The 16,964-nt window shown below is 38.5% G+C and overlaps 1 protein-coding gene across 1 annotated transcript; it reads right to left on the bottom strand.

The window, feature by feature from the left end:
* Positions 1-77: 77 nt before the first annotated feature.
* On the bottom strand, positions 78-16,682 carry slc7a4 (solute carrier family 7 member 4). The gene is made up of 5 exons (XM_051653640.1): positions 16,602-16,682; positions 12,110-13,188; positions 7,329-8,074; positions 6,957-7,065; positions 78-909 (listed from the first exon to the last, which is right to left on the bottom strand). Exons 2-5 carry the CDS (start codon positions 13,089-13,091, stop codon positions 713-715), a joined length of 2,034 nt encoding a protein of 677 aa, XP_051509600.1. The 5' UTR covers positions 13,092-13,188; positions 16,602-16,682; the 3' UTR covers positions 78-712.
* Positions 16,683-16,964: the final 282 nt, after the last annotated feature.

The following is a 16,964-nucleotide window of genomic DNA, read 5'->3' as shown; positions in this document are numbered from 1 at the left end:
GTGACTGAAGCCATCAGTCCCTAACATTCTGCCTAACATCTCCTTTTGTGTCCAAAAAAGAAAAAAAAAGATAATAGGGCTTGAAACAACATAAGGGTGAGTAAATTATGAGAGAATTCTCATTTTTAGGTGAACTATTCCTTTAAACTCCCTGTTTATCATATTTCTGTGGATTTCAGTGTTTGGACTACTTAAATAAAGTTTCCCAAGAATATGTTAAGCACCAACAAACATCAGTGTTTAAATGATAAACAGCAGCCTCTCTTAAAGGTTTCAGCTTTCACAGAGCAGCCATGTGGATTTGTAGGCTCCACCTGGCTCTATGTAAACACCATAAAAGACAATGGAGATCCTGAAACAGTTTGTGCCACAAAATTACACTCATATATAATTTACATACAAACCAGCATAGTAGTTAAAAGTAGCTAAACACAGAGGATACATATTACATAAGAGAGATGAACGGAACAGAGAAAAATGGCCCAGAGTTACGATCAAGATGTTGAAAAAGGAAGTTGGTTACATACAAAATAATGACTTGGTGTCTTTAACACCATGTTGTTGATGAACAGTTTGGTTTATCTTGACATGAACAGCAATGCTTCGATGACATCATTCATAAAGTGAACAAAAGCAAAAGAGAAAGAAATGCAAGCATTATTGACTAAACAGGCATGCAGGTGTACTGTAAACACACCTCAGCATGATCAGATCATCTGCTGGCTGGTGGGTTGTCATGGGCTGGTGTGAGTGTACTGTGAGTGTGTCCTTCAGGCTGGACATTTTGGACTGTCTCCACCAGACTGCCGCTGGGTAGGACCACATAGCGCGCTGCCACATCCTGCCCCTGCTGCTCTCGTAAACCCTCCTTACTGTGCCAGATGCCATACCCGAAATACACCAGAAGACCTGTGACAGAGCAAAAGGACAAATTTGATTATGTGGGAAGGATGATTTAATGGTACACTTAGTAATTTTAGTTTATGCTTTGCTTGGCAATACGACAGTGCTCTTGCACTTTACCAATGAACCAAAACCATCAGGCAAAATCAAAAGGTTTAGGTTACAAATGCCATTGTAAAATTCCATATTCTTAGGTATATTTGCAACCTATTATTCATTTATTCAACCAAAAGTGTCTCATTTTTTTTTACATTCCAAGTACTATTATTTTTTCCTTTTGTAGTAAAATAATTTTGCAATGGACAATATTATTTATTGCACCTTTAACCATTTAAATGGTTTGTACCAGTGCTAACAGGAGCAGGATCTTCTCCAACAGATGAGTCCATAGCCAACTAACCCTCAGCCACTGAAGACAAGAGCTGCACTGTCTCTTTAAGAGCATGTAAACACTGAAGCAGTCACCATTTGGATAATAGCTTGCCTCAAACTACAACACTAGCACTAACAAGCTATAGAACTTCAATCTATAGCTGGTTAATTTTTGATCTGTAGCTTTTTTTGCCATTCAAACATGATGGTTTGTTTGTGCATCAGTTCTGGTAACAGTGTGTCTGTTTTATAGTTTAAAACCCAATGCTAACTTGCAACAGGCACAAGAGGCTCTCTGTGGAAAGTACTGTAGGTACTAGGCACAATATTCAGTGTAAGAATATATTTAACCAGGGATGTCCCATACCATTTTTTGGAGACGAGTACTGATATCCTTTTCAGTACTTACTGATAACGATACCTGTTTTTTGTATGTTATGTTTCTAAATACAATACTGTGAGACTGATGATTTGAGGACAGCATGCTAATTATGTTTACTGTTAGCCTACTCAAAAGACATAATTTAGCTGTCGCAAAATGATAAAAAAACAAAAAAAAAACATTCTTTTTGTTTTTTCACAAATTCTTTACTTTTTTGCATTATTATGATTTATTACGGTGGCTCAGTGGTCAGCACAGTTGCCTCACAGCAAGAAGGTCCTGGGTTCAAGCCCTAGCTCAACTGGGCCTTTCTGTGTGGAGTTTGCATGTTCTCCCCGTGTTTGTGTGGGTTTCTTCAGGGTGCTCTGGTTTCCCCCACAAGTCCAAAAACATGCAGATTATAGTTTTATTATTAGTATTAGTATTGCAGTTAATATTACATAACTATAAAAGTGTCATATATTTCTGTCATATTTTTTTTTCCATTTGAATGGAGCTTTTATCTTGGCCAAAACCCTGTTTTGTTTTTGGCGGTAGTTTTTCACCTCTGGAAAAGCAAGTTGCTACGTGACCCAGTGTGATCAACCTCAAAAGTGTGCTATTTAATTAAATAAATATGTAGTCTGCATGTTCTGCATGCTGTAAAGTGAATGAGCTCTGTTCTCTGTCATTTACTACACATACTGTTAGAGCATGTGTAATGATCATGATGTTGTTTTCAGTGTAAAGTATGAGCAGCAGGTTTCACATATTCACTTTTAAGCACGCAGCACATATATTAATTTTATTTATTCGCAGCATTTGAGTTTAATAATTACACTAGGACATAACGTGATTTTAATGTGGGAAATCACCTCTAACAGCTGTTTTGTGTTTGCAGTGAGAGCAAAGAGTGATTTAAAGGGCAATCCAGACCGCCGGAGGGGAGAGAGAGCCGAACCTGCATGTGTGTGTGTCAGTGCAGCTAACATTTGAGTTTGAAGCTTTTGAGTGAGAGAAAATAAAAATAACTTTTGAGTTTGATTCACCGTCTCCCACTTCCTCCTTGAGAGAGTTAAGAAGTTTTTCCACAGTGGTGCCGCTACCTGGGAAGGAGGAAGGATATGCTGACATGACGTCCTTGCCACTGGAAGAAGTCTTCAAGTCCCTCGCCAGCATCCACCAAGCACAACACCAGGCCCTCATGGAGCTGCTGATGGAGCAGGAGAAGCGCTTCGAGGTGCTCCTCCAGGCCCAAGCGGAGGACCGGCAGGTGTTGTGGAGATTGCTGCCCCAGGAGGGAGCTTCAGCCGTAACCCCAGCAACAGCAGCACTTCATGTGACGCAAGCAAAGATGACACCGCAGGACAACCCAACTTTCGGTGGCCAACCTCTCGGGGTATTCCGATTTGAAGAAAGCCATCCTGCACCGGGTCGTCCGCAGCCCGGCATAGCATCGCCAGCGGTTCCGCACACTGAAGCTAAGCGAGGTCAGTCTCCTGTTCGCCTTTGCAGAACAGCTCCGTGATGCTTGCAGTGGTTGCTGGCTGAGGAGGAGGGCGATGCCGTCGACATCATCAACATCGTGGTGCTGGAGCAGTTCGTCTCCCAGCTGCCGAAGGGGATGGCAGAGTGGGTCCAGTGCCACTGTCCGGCATCACTGGAGGAGGCGATCCAGTTGGCTGAGGACCATATAGCGGCGTATCCAGGGGACGGCGAGTTATTTTCTCTCTCGCTCTCTCCCTCTTTCTCCCTTCCTTCCCCCTCCTGGGTCCTGTAACTGAGTGTTTCTGTGTGTGGTTTGCGATGCACTGGTTGGGGAGACAGAACAGGGCCCGTCTATGTCAGCTCCACATCAGTATGACGCAAGGGAGGGGGAAGTCTCGGCTTCCCCAGCCCATAGAGTATTCCCAATAGGGATTTCCCTCTGGAGCAGATGCGAGATGAGACCCTTAGGCATGCCTTTGATCAAGTGAAAGTGATTAATGGTCAGTGTCTCCTGTCAGACACTGCACTCGCATATCCGTATTTTTCAATTATCAAGGATTGGTTGTATCGAGTGACACAGGACACTCAGACAAAGGAAAATACAACCCAACTGTTAGTACCGAAGAGCCATTGGGAAATGTTATTCCAGATGGCTCATTATAATCCGATGGCAGGTCACTTAGGGCAGGAAAAAACACTGAACCATCTAATGGCCCATTTCTATTGGTCGAGCATCCACGGGGATGTTCGCAGATGGTGAATCCACCGACCACCCCATGAGCGCCATTGCACCCCCTTCCCTTGATCGAGGTCCCCTTCGAATGAATTAGTATGTACCTTATCGGGCCATTAGAGCGGACGGCACGCGGGCATTGCTTTGTTTTGGTTCTGCGATATCCGGAAGCAGTGCCTCTACGCAACATCTCAGCACGTAGTGTTGCGGAGGCACTCTTCAGAATTATCTCCCAAGTGGGGATTCTGAAAGAAATCCTCACTGATCAGAGCACAACGTTTATGTCACGTACACTATGCGAACTGTATGAATTATTGGGGATTAAATCGATTCGGGGTTCTTCCCATTCTAATTATTTTATGGGCGTTGACCGCATGACATGCTCGACATTCTATGGGAAAATTGGGAGGAGGGAACTTCAAACAGCAAAAACTAAATTCAATACATTCTTGACCTGAGAGCAAAACTCCACACACTGGGGCAATTAACACAAAAGAATATGCTCCAGGCTCAAGAACATCAAAGCCAGCTGTATAATAGGGGTACTCGACTATGGGAATTTGCACCGGGAGATAAAATCCTTGTATTACTCCCAACATCGAGCTCTAAGTTACTCGCCAAGTGGCAAGGGCCCTTTGAGGTCACATGGCGAGTCAGGGAAATCGATTATAGGTTAAACGAAAGGATAGAGGCGGAGCACGTCAGATTTACCAACTTAATCTCTTAAAACCATGGAGAGAGGCGGTCCCCGTGATGTTGGCGACGGAGTGAGGAGCTCGGACCGGAGGTGAACTTAAAAGTCACTGTAGGGCTTTACTGGTTGTTTAGATCAGTGTTACTACCAGAAATAATTAATAATTATTTCTTTAGTTATTAATTAATATTTAAATTAATTAATTGAATCTAACTCATTAAAACCTCATATGGGGCTCCAGTAAATGTAGTGTGCTACGTTTAGGAGCAAGTTTGGTTATTAGCAATAATTAATAATTATCAAAGATAATTATTAATTATTAAAATCAATAGAACATTGATGAGAATCAATGTTAGCTTTTTTTAATTCTTTAAAGAGAAATCTTTAATCTCTTCACTTCTGCAGGCAAACGGATGAAAATGTGGATTGCTCGGCGGTCTCCTTTGGATCTGTTAAGAGTGTTCGGTTGAACACAGAGTAATCTCAACTCGTCCAGCGAGATGGAGATTGTATGGCCACAGTTTCAAGTTGGACGTTACTTCCTTGTGCCACGAGACTGCACCTGAGAGCAGCGATGAGCTGCGTCTATACAGGGTGGGCAAAGTTGCTGGAAGCAAATCCCGGAAGCACTTCAGAGGTATTTCTACTCCTGATGATGTCATGGTTGAGGTGCGTTCTGTTGTATGCCTCATCCAATAGGAGTTGAGAGTTCGATCCTTTAGTGAGCAAGGCTTCATGGGATTTGTAGTCTGTTTTGGACTCCCTTTGTTTGATTTTGGCGTGGTTTTTATCAGTAAGATATGTGGGGGCCTGAGTTAGGTTTTACGACTGTGTTAGGCCTGACTTTGTCTTCTATCTGAATACATGAGGCCCAACATCACCAATCGAGTCACCCCGGTCACTTGCGGAGACCACCTCTCACCGTCACATGTCACGGAGGTTGCCAGGTTGCAAGGAGAATTCTCAGAGGTGTTCTCGCCTTTACCCGGTCGTATGAATCTCATAGAGCACCATATCGAAATGACCCCAGGGGTAGTGGTACCTACCGATTACCCGAACACAAAAAAAAGTGGTTCAGGTAATTAAAGGCCATGCTAGGTATGAGGGTAATAGAAGAATCCCACAGTGACTGGACCAGCCCGGTTCCAAAGAATGACGGCTCGATCCGTTTCTGTGTGGATTATTGAAAAGTCAGTGCGGTGTCTAAATTTGATGCGTACCCGATGCCTCAGATTGATGAGCTGCTCAATTGGTTAGGCACGGCTCACTTTTATTCAACACTGGATTTGACAAAGGGATATTGGCAGATCCCCTTAAAAAAACTGCATTTTCCACACTGTTTGGCTTACACCAATTTGTCACCCTTCCTTTCGGTTTGTTCATGGCCCTGGCTACATTTCAGCAGCTCATGGACAGAATCCTCAGACCGCACGCTGATTACGCCACCTGCAGCATCTGAGGGCTGTCCTGAAGTCATTGAGATGGGCGGGACTCATGGCAAACCCTAAGAAGTGTGCAATTGGACGGGTGGAAGTATGGTCTCTGGGCTTCCACTTGGGTCATGGGCAGGTGCGGCAGCAAATTGATAAGACCGTGGCGTACCTTTTGCCACGATATCACTACGGTAAAGTTATGTAATATTCACTGTAATACTACTACTACTACTACTACTACTACTAATATTAATAATAATAAATCAATAGTAATTGTATTATATTTAAGCAATATCTCACATCTGTGATGCTCTGTTATGCAACACTTTATTTGACAAAATGTAACTCCAATGTTATATTTTGGAATGTGCTGAGATTTTCTGTGATGTATAAAAGCACTTCATTTGATAAAAATATAATACAATATTATGTTGAAAATTAATTGTTCTATTTTCATTTGATTAAAGTTTTAATTAGATAATTTATTTAAACACCATTTTGATGATAACATTGAAATAAACTGTTGATATGGAACTCAGAAAAAAACAACAACAAAAAACAGGTCTCTGACTCGGCATTGGCAAGTACCAAAAAGGAATTATTGGTACTCGTACTCATTCTCGTTCTCAAAAAATGCTATTGGGGACATCCCTAAGTTTTATGTTCATTGTCAACAGGTAATTTTCTTTAAAAAGATATAATTGCATTGATCAGTTTTTAAACTATGCATATCTCCCTATACTGCAATGTATATTCTAAATTTGTAAATGGCTTTCTGGAATACTCAATTGCAGTATTCTGTGGTCAAATATTTTTGTTTGATGACATTATATGCTGTATAATTGACCACTGTCCCAGGCAACTGATTTTCTACATTGCTGTGCTAGTTTTATGTCTCTCATGTCACTCCACTGTCTCTTTCTTCTCGCATAATAAAATAACTTTGAGAGGTGAAAAGTGATGGACTTATACCTGCTGCAACCCATATGGTAAAGCGGATCCAGGTTAGTGGACTTAACTTCAGCATGAGAAAAACATTCAGCAGGATACTGAAGCCAGGAATAAATGGTACAAGAGGAACCTGAATGATGAAACATACATGTCTATAAGCATTGGTCTCTGTGTGAATCGTGAGGCACACTTGCACAGGTAGCTACTTAGACAAAAATTAGTGTTTCTCCATGTTTGCATATGTATGTCTGCTATAAGAATAAACTACATTCAACAAACTATGTAATTAATTAATACATGTAAAAGGATAGTTTACACAAAAATGTAAACTCTGTCATCATTTACTCCATCTAACTATCCCATCATTTTTGTGTAATGGCAGTTTTAATTTACCTGAAAGGTCTTTTGATTGGGCTGCTGTTCATGGACCCAAATGAGTCCCAGACTGAGCAGGAAGACCAGACTGAAGATGACTAGCAGCAGGGTGAAGCTCCACACTGGCAGCTGCAGCTGGTTATTTCCAAACACCAAAACAGCACTAAGAGACAGTCCACTCACCATCAGGGCAATCAAAGAGAATGTCACCACCTCCCCTGACTCACAGCCCCCTAGAATGCGGCCCAGATATGGTTCCCAGCGGGCCTTCAGCATGCCTGGGGCCCGTCTCTCCTTCACTGCCTTCTGCCTCTCTACCAGCTGAAGTTTATCAGAGAATGACTCATACTCCTTCAGCTCTCCACCATCCTGTGCAAAGGTCTGGGCCTCACTCGCTGCAGGAAATGGGCCCACCTGCTGCCCTGACTGGTTCAGTGAAGGTGTTGGTGAAGCATCTGTCTTGATGCCATCTCCACCTGAGCTACCGCTTCTTTTATCTGGTTGGAAGCGGAGCATTATGACGCTAGCCGCTACAAAAGTGTAAGCAAGCAGAGTACCGATGGAGAGGAACTGGACCAGTGCTTCCAGATCAAAGATGAGGGCGAGGAAAGCCATTAGACTGCCAAACACAAGAATGGCGATGACAGGGACTTTGGTTACAGGGTTGACTCGTGAGAAGATGGAAAAGAAGAGGCCATCCTCCGCCATGGCATACACGATCCGCGGGAGAGAGAAGAGGTTGCTGAGCAACACAGTGTTCATGGCTAGATGAAACAAAGGGTAAACAACAATAAGCCTAGATAGGAAACAGTATAAACTTCATAGTCTTCCTTTAGGATATTTAACAACAACACTACTCCTACCATCTATATCAACATATCGATATAGATACCTAGTTCTGTAATGTCTTGCAGGTAAACACAATACATTTTTAATTTATTTTTAGTATTAATTTATATTAGTTTTCCTATTTATTTAGATTTTTAACAATAAATTATGAATTTTAATTTGTTGATCATAGCTATAGAAACAATATATTTACATTTTATAGCAAAATTATCAGATAAATGGAAATATGCAAGTAGTTTAAGAGTGTATGTAGACCAACTCGATTGCGTCATTCACAGTAGGTCATGAAACTGGGTGGCCACAGAGCTGTTTTGCCACGATTCTCTGATTGGTGGATCGTTTCTTTTCAGGATTATGGGTAGTGTAGTTATTCACCAGGTATTCCGCTATTAAACGCTACTTTTCAACCTAGTCTCATAGAATGAACAATACTAGAACAACATTTATGCAGAATTCTACGTTTCGCTGCAGTTTCCTGTTGAAATGAACACAAGAGGCCCTACAACAATTTACGTTTTATTTACTCACACAAATCATGACTACAATGACTGATTATGACTTTATAAACACTTATTTTTTACTTACTTTTACTCACACACTGCTATGGTATAATATCGAAACACCTCCACTATAATGCATCATCTGAAAAACTATACATTTTAACGCTTGTATTACAGACCCACCTACCAATAATGCCAATAATGACACACGTATTCCAATGTGATTAGCTTGAGCTGTAGCTCACCTGATAAAGTGTTGGGCTTTGGTCACGGAAGACCGCAGCTCGTGACCAGTCAAGCACCAAGCTGACATGTGAGACAAAAGTGTCATAAAATCGACACAAGACGATGTGGTTGCTTAAAAAAATTGCTTTTCATATTGTATTTCATTTTACAACACTATTGGTTAGGTTTAGGTGTTGGTTAAGGGTAAGGATGTCTGTTTTGCTTACCTCTCATTTGCTTTTTTAAAACACTATTGGTAAGATTTAGGTTACAGTATTAGGTTAGGAAGGTACAATTTACTCATTAAAACTCGACTAATATTCACCTGAAAAACCTTGTCTGATTATGACACCATTTCACTCGCTTTTGGTGCCCCTTGCTGGACATTTCTCTTGGAAACTGCAGCTAAACATGTAAAGAAGCACATAATTTTGTTTTGCAAAAATGTTGCCACTGTAACGTAATGTTAATGATAGGGATGTGCCTGAAGTTGAATACCTGATTCGGAAAGGCACGAATAATGACTTCAAATCGAATAACGGATTCATCCAAATAATATAAAAACTATTCGTATGAATGATTATCCAAGAAGCACAAGTATAAAGCGACATTTTAAATAAACATATGCAAAATTACAAAGAATTTATGAATCTGTGCAGCTAATATTTCTAAAGTGTAAACCTCATGAATGGAAATGCGTACAGTGTGATTTCAGATCGGATGGGCGCAGTCCCGACTCCGTTTGCGGTCTCTGTTAATTGTGCGTGTCTGGAGTGTCAAGTGTAACATTAACTAAGATACGACATCATATACACTTTCCATTTCTTGAAATGTCTGTTAATGTATCATGATTTACATGTGATTCCCATGTATTTATTTATAGCCTAAACCTGAGCGCGATGTTAAATTCCTGACCTGGAGTGATGATTTCACGTCGGAGCTCATCTATCCGTCTCTTAAAGTTGATCAAATTTATATCCACATCAGAGATTATGATAAGTATCTGGTTAAAACTTGGAACTCTGGAAAAAAAAAAGTTAAAGGTTTAAATGCTCCATAGAGTATTCATCTATTAGGAATATTCCTCCTTACATAAAACGAAGAAACTGAAACATGCTCCGTCTTTTTTTTTCTTCTTCTATAAACTATGCTAAATTTGAGAATGTTAAGTGTTCTTGAACTCTGGAAATGTGCTATATAATTTTAAAATTATTATTATTATTATTATTAGCCTATTATTATTATTATTATTACTATTACTTTGGCTGTTGTTGTTATTACTTGACTAAATAATGGTGTCCTTTTGTAAAAATTCCTGATAGATTTATGGGACATTCACCTGTTGTAGGTCATACTGATTTTATTTTAATTTATTTTAATGTTTGAATTTGTATTAATTATTCACTGCAAAATGTGTACTTGACATTTCAAAATTTTCTTGACACCTCCTGCCTCCAGAATAATGTTGTTATACATGCACAGACAAACAAAAATTCTGTTTCATGCAGATATTAATATCTGAAATACCAGGAGAAACCACAACATATTCCACAGTTAATGTAGCGGCTAGGTGTGCGTTAAACTATTTTAATGCACGGCGTGGAGGCGAAGACGCATAGCGGAGGGTGGTTGCCTCCGCCAAGTGCATTAAAATCGTTACGCACACCTAGCCGTGGATTATCCCACTTATTGCATGGCCACTTGCCAGCATTGATTAGTTACAGCTAGGCCTGTCGCAATTATTTAATAATCACCTGATTGCGGTTATTTGATCTAACCGCGGCTATTTGTGATAACCAGTTTTATTGTGCACTTCAAATTCCAATCACATTTTAATGCTCAAGTAAGGGAATTTTAAGCAAATACTGTATATATGCAATGAACTGTGCGTTTGTGTGTCATTCATTTGAACTCTGAGCTGAGCCGCACAGTGGACATCAACCAGAGCAGCTCCAGTCCGAAAGAGCATGCGAAGCGCTTCTCAAGCGCTCTGATGCACACACAATGAGTAGAGGCTCGCGCCAAACTTCCGTAAAAAACATAAACAAACAAATATATACTTGGATAGTGAACGCAAAGCGCTCCGATTTCACTTTCATTTAAACATTGTGTTACGGCAAATGTTCCTGTTTAAAGCGGGATCATACACACAGTGTTAATGACATGCAGTGACACAGAGGAGGAGACACACGCTTACACTATTTCTGTGAAGTGATAAAATGATTAAATGAAATCTCAAAGGTTTTGCTTCCTGAGAAATAAGGACTTGTGGGTTTAATCAAAAGCATTAAAATAACGTGTGAAATTAAAGAAATTAGGACAGAAATATTTACTATTGCATAATATAATATTATATCATATAATTATAATAAAAATATATATATTATATTTTTTTATAAAAATATATTATATTTTTTATGAGTTCCAAAAACATCAGTGTAAATGTAAAACTGACCATAAACAAAGTTGACCAAAAAGAGGGACGTATTTTAATATTTGAAACATCATTTTTCATGTCATTCATACGTTTTTCAAGTCTTATGATATATACCTATTTTTTTTTATTTTTTTTAATATATTTTAAGTTAAATATGTATAATTTACTTCTTAAGGTGTATAAAGCACACATGCACCTTAAGAAATACGACAATTTATATGACAATTAATCGTCATAGCCCTACAACAGACAATTAATCGTCATTATCGCAAGTATTTGTTTGACAATTAATCATCAGCCAAACTGCATAACCATGACAGCCCTAATTACAGCTGCCATTGAAAAAATTTAAACACAACAATATTATAAAAAAAAAAATGAATAAGAAAGATTCTGTGTTATTTGTAGGTCACTAAACAAAGAATTTAGCGATATAAAAGCAGATTTATGACACTGATCATGTTAATTTTCTTTCAAGAAATGTCAGATTTCTTTGCTTCCATTACAGCACACAAGATGCTCTTTGGACAATTCTCAAATCACGCTGGGAAAACATGAATCATAAGGTTTTCCACAAACCTGTGGAGTCCATGCCAGCTCGAGTGCATAGTCATTAAAGCAGAAGAGGGACATACCAAATACTGAAATTCATATTAATTTTTCAACTTTTCACTTAGCTGGTTGTTGTTGATCAAATTTTTAATAAAAAAAATATTAAATAAAATAAAATAAAGTAGAAGTAGACATTTGAATTCCACTCTATATAAAGTAAACTAACTCATACTCACCACAGATGGAGCCCACAGCCACGATGAACCCGGCCCAGCTGTATCCTCGTTTGAAAAACGCATCTGACAGTGCTGAGTTTGGGTCAAGTGAGTGCCATGGAACCATCAGCGTAAGAACCGTGGACACCAGTATATATGCAGTGGCTGCCAGTCCCAATGAGATGGCTGTTGCTGCAGGAATGGCCTTCTGAGGATTGCTGGCCTCCTCGCTGGAAGCTGCTATCACGTCAAAGCCAACAAATGCGTAGAAGCACGTTGCAGTTCCTGCCATTATACCCGAGAATCCAAAGGGTGCAAAGCCTCCCTCCCGAGCACTCCAATTGGCTGGGTCCGCCAGTACAAAGCCAAACACCAAGATAAAGGCAATGACCACCATACTGACTGCTGAGAAGATGTGGTTGAGCCAAGATGAGACGCGAACACCAAACGAAATGAAAAAAGAAGCCACAAGTAGAATGCCGGCTGCTAAGAGGTCTGGGTAATGAGCAATGAAGGGCACATCCCAACGCATCACATGACTCTCTGTGAAGTTCTGGATACGGTGATTAAAAATAGAGTCCAGATAGCCACTCCATGCACGAGCTACTGCCGCTCCACCAATCATATACTCCAAAATTACATTCCAACCAATGAGGAATGCCCAAATTTCCCCAACAGAGACATAAGTAAACATATAGGCAGAGCCTGTCTTTGGTACATGAGCACCAAACTCAGCATAGCATAATGCCGCCATGAGAGATGCTACACCTGCTATGATGAAAGACACAACTACAGCAGGTCCTGCAGTGTCCTTCGCAACAGTTCCAGTGAGAACATACAAGCCTGAACCCACCATTCCACCTACGCCCAGCAGAGCAAGATCCACTGTGGAGAGACAACGTTTCAATGACGTTGCCATTACATCCTCCTCCAACGTCTTTAGCCTGTTCAGCTTCTGACAGAACCGCACCACTGGAGAGCAGCTGGAAACACATGACGCCATCTTGAAAGAAAACCGAAGGTTGGTGAGAGAGATAATGTGGAATAGAGCTAGATCACACCTTGTCCATAATTTTCAGAGCCAAACAGGCCCTACAAACCTAAAAGGGAAAAGAAACAGAAAATAAAAGTCAAATCGGTAAACCAAAGTCAGACATTAAAATGGGCTTGGAAAAATGCCACTGCAAGCGACAAAAATGCCCAAGATATTAAACACATAGGGGCTAAAACATCCCCTGATGTGAATAACTATTTTTTTATGTGTTATATGGGTGATTCTTATGAAACCTGTCAAGAAAATGTCCTGGTTATATTTAACCCCAAATCAATAAAAAAATATGCAATTTTATTTAGCATAATCAATGAAAATGAAGCCTACATTGTGACATTATTTTCAGGACATTTAAGCACATTTGACCCCCCAGTTCTCATTACCGTAGTGCATCCGGACGTTTTACTTTTTCAGTTCTCATTGTTTTCAATGATGATTCTCATAACTATTTTATTACAGTAAAATAGATGCAATATATAATTTATTATTTGATATTCTAGTAAAAAGGGACATAACATTTTCTTGTCAGGGTTCATGAAAATCACCCATTTAATAGTTGATGTATAATAATACTCTATTTTAGGCTTATCTAGTTAGGGATTAGTGTATCAGATGCATATCTCAGCGAGGTGAATTTTGTTAAATATGTAGCTAATGTGAAGTGTTTTTTAATGGGGGAAAAAAATTAAATCAGCTCTGAAAACACTAAATGTGTAGAAAACACTTCCAACAACTTGAAACAGTGATACAGCAGAATCTATTGACAGTATACAGAGAGCTGTATAATCTAACATAGAGACAAGTCAATTATTTAACTTGTTTTCTAGCAGTGCCATTATTTTGTTATGAAACGTCATGCATAATTTAGATGCAGTCAAGTTTCAAGTTTCAAGTTTTACTGGTCACATACATAACCATACATAGTACGACATGTAGTGAAATTCTTGGTACGACTTTTCTCCCCACAGTTTACGATAAAATGTAAACTCGTCATCACCAAACTTCATAGTGGGCTGACGGGCTCCCTCTCCCCTGCATGGGCTCAATACGCAGGGTATATCATAGGCCAGGGGTTTTCAAACTTGGTCCCGGGGACCACGAGAGGGTGCTAGGGGTTCCGTGGAAAATTTCAGAGAAAGAAAAGTTTGTTTATAAATTTAAATAAATAAAAAACTTTATTTATGGAATTTGACATTATTGCCATTTCATTTTAATCTAAATGTTTCTCTCCAGGTTTATACATTTAACATTACTCAATTATTGGGTAGAAAAAAAGATACACTTACTACAAAGTAGATTAAATCTTTTACAGATAATTAAATAAACATTTTTGGCCAATACAATACCGATTTTAACAAAAAAACTAGGCCAATACAGATATTTTGGCACTTAACTTATTTTTTCATCAGATCACTGTATTGCTTAGGAATTATGCTTTTAAAAAATATACAAAGCTGTTTTATTTTTCAAACAATAAATAATTTCCCTTGAACACAGATTGGATCTGTTGAACACATGACAGGCCAAAATCTTAAGAGTAACAATGAAAGATAAATATAAAATAAAAAGATTAAAAAAAAAAAAAAGTATAGCATGATGATTTATGTGGTGGTTGTGGTGGTGGTGTATTTCTAAGTGCGAAATTCCAATGCATAAATTCTAAACAATAGAACTCACATTTGGGGGTCCTTAATTCAGCATCAAAAAGTTTTAAAACTGCCAAAGGTGACCTTAGTGGACATGTTAAATTTTTTTCTCCCTGTTTCCAGATTTGATTTTATATTTAATTTATTTCAACTAGATTCAAGTATTTGACCGAAAAATAAACAAATAAAAATAAAAATGCCAAATCATTTTTTTTTACGCCACATTAATATTATATTACATTTGTTTTATATGTAATAATGTAGCCTATAACAGGCTTTATGTATTATGCTAGTGACAATACCCTAACCAGGAAGCCAAATACAGTGTGACACAGTCCTACAATTTCCTACACTGTAGTTAAGGAACTATTTTTACTTAACCTAAACCTTAAAATTATTTTTGTTGGTGTATTCTAATGTATTGAGGTTGATTCAAACATGTTGAATATTTTTTTTTTTTCTTGAATCAAAGTAGGTTAACTTTTTTTTTTTCACAGTAAGACACACTGTAAAATACAACATGAAATACTAAAAAAAAATCCTGTTGTTTTTACAACAACAACATAAAAAAACAAAAAACTGGCAGCTGTGGTTGCCAGAATAATTATGTAAAAAAATACAGTAAACATGTAAACAACTTTACAGAACAACCAATACATTTTACAGTTTAAAACTGTTGTAATTTACATGACCACAATGGCACTGTAAAAAAATACAATAAAATTTGGTTACATTTACAGTAAAAAAAAAGAAAATCATAAACTTGATAATAACCTTCTGAAACTGTACAAAATCTGCTTTTTACTTTATAAGGTATTGTTAATCACTGTAAAATTTACTGAAGAGCACATGATGACATGAAGTTCACCAATAGTGGCTCTTCCAGGAGCAATGACCAATATATTCTTTTTACATTAATCATACAGGAAAATCATACTTTTTACATCTAAAAATGTCATTTTTACAACATTTTATTGTAAAAACTACTGTATTGTCTTTTAAAATATATTACTTTTTTTTACTGTATATTTTACAGTTAATAGCTACTCGTTAATCAATTCACTTTTTTTTTCTGTAGCATTTTTACAGTCTTTCACCGTTAAAATTACAGATATTTTTTACAGTGCAGCCATCATATCAAAAATACTAAGACAGATTATGCAGCATAAAAAACGCTGTTATCACAAAGTTAATTTACAGGGGGTTTAATGCTTAATAAACCTCTTAAATCTGATAATCTTATAATAATCATTTACCCCACTGGCTACGGGCCTGAGTCCCTTATTCATACAGCAGTGATAAGATGACGCGGCCTGCTCTACAGATGATGATCTCGGAGCGTCCATGCAAAGATGCTCACATCACATCCGCTGCCTCTCCATGAATTACGTCATATTTCATCCTAATCTAAAAATCAGCATTGTACATTACATCTTTAACTCACTTTCATACTTGAAAACGCAATAAAATCCTGTATGTTGATGCACTACCATTTTTCCATGAAACGCAGCATGAATAATTTAATTCCAGACATATTTGAGGGCATGGTGTCATGTTAAACAGTTGAAATAAGCACTATGATGAGGGTCCGCGATCCTCTTCTCTCTATTCTGTCGTTCAGTTGCACCTACACTCAGACAGCTGTCTGTTTTTCATCCTCCCTTTAAACTACATACATAAAAGCCGCAAGGTGTTGAAGCATTGTCACGGAGACAGGTGAGAAACCGCACGGCTCTGTTTCATATTAACGACTGATCTAAGCGCAGAAAGCATACACGGAACACACGCTTAAATAAAGAATCGTAGGCGTCTTTACCTGTTGGGGAATTGTACGTTCAATCGTGTCTCGGTGCGTTCGATGTATGAGATGTTGTGAAGCGCGTCATTCAGAGCGGAGGGTGGAGGAGTGAACAGGAGCTGTTTCATCTCTTAAAGGTACAGCACCAGCCTCTCTCCAGTAATGTTTACTGGGCTTCGTGTATATTGCAAAAAAATCACCCCTTTTGCCTGTCTTTATCTCTGTACAAAGACTTGATATTGATAGTGATATTTAATTCCATAAAACGACATTAAATAATTCTTTTAAGATAAACTTGTTCACTTTGCTGACCTATAATAATGTATTTCAGAATGTAATGTCAGGGAAGAAAGATTTTCAATAAAATAATATAAAGGCTAA

This window comes from Myxocyprinus asiaticus, chromosome 24 (assembly GCF_019703515.2).
Source record: "Myxocyprinus asiaticus isolate MX2 ecotype Aquarium Trade chromosome 24, UBuf_Myxa_2, whole genome shotgun sequence".
Lineage (NCBI taxonomy): Eukaryota > Metazoa > Chordata > Actinopteri > Cypriniformes > Catostomidae > Myxocyprinus > Myxocyprinus asiaticus.
This window is presented reverse-complemented; position numbering and strand designations above follow the sequence as displayed.

Excerpts from the sequence above, each read along its gene's own strand:
- slc7a4 (XM_051653640.1), bottom strand. The coding sequence starts at position 13,091 with ATGGCGTCATGTGTTTCCAGCTGCTCTCCAGTGGTGCGGTTCTGTCAG. Across the intron at positions 8,075-12,109 it reads GGCTGTGGGCTCCATCTGTG|CCATGAACACTGTGTTGCTC; the intron begins GTGAGTATGAGT and ends TGTTTCATCTAG. Across the intron at positions 910-6,956 it reads TACCATATGGGTTGCAGCAG|GTCTTCTGGTGTATTTCGGG; the intron begins GTATAAGTCCAT and ends GCTCTGTCACAG.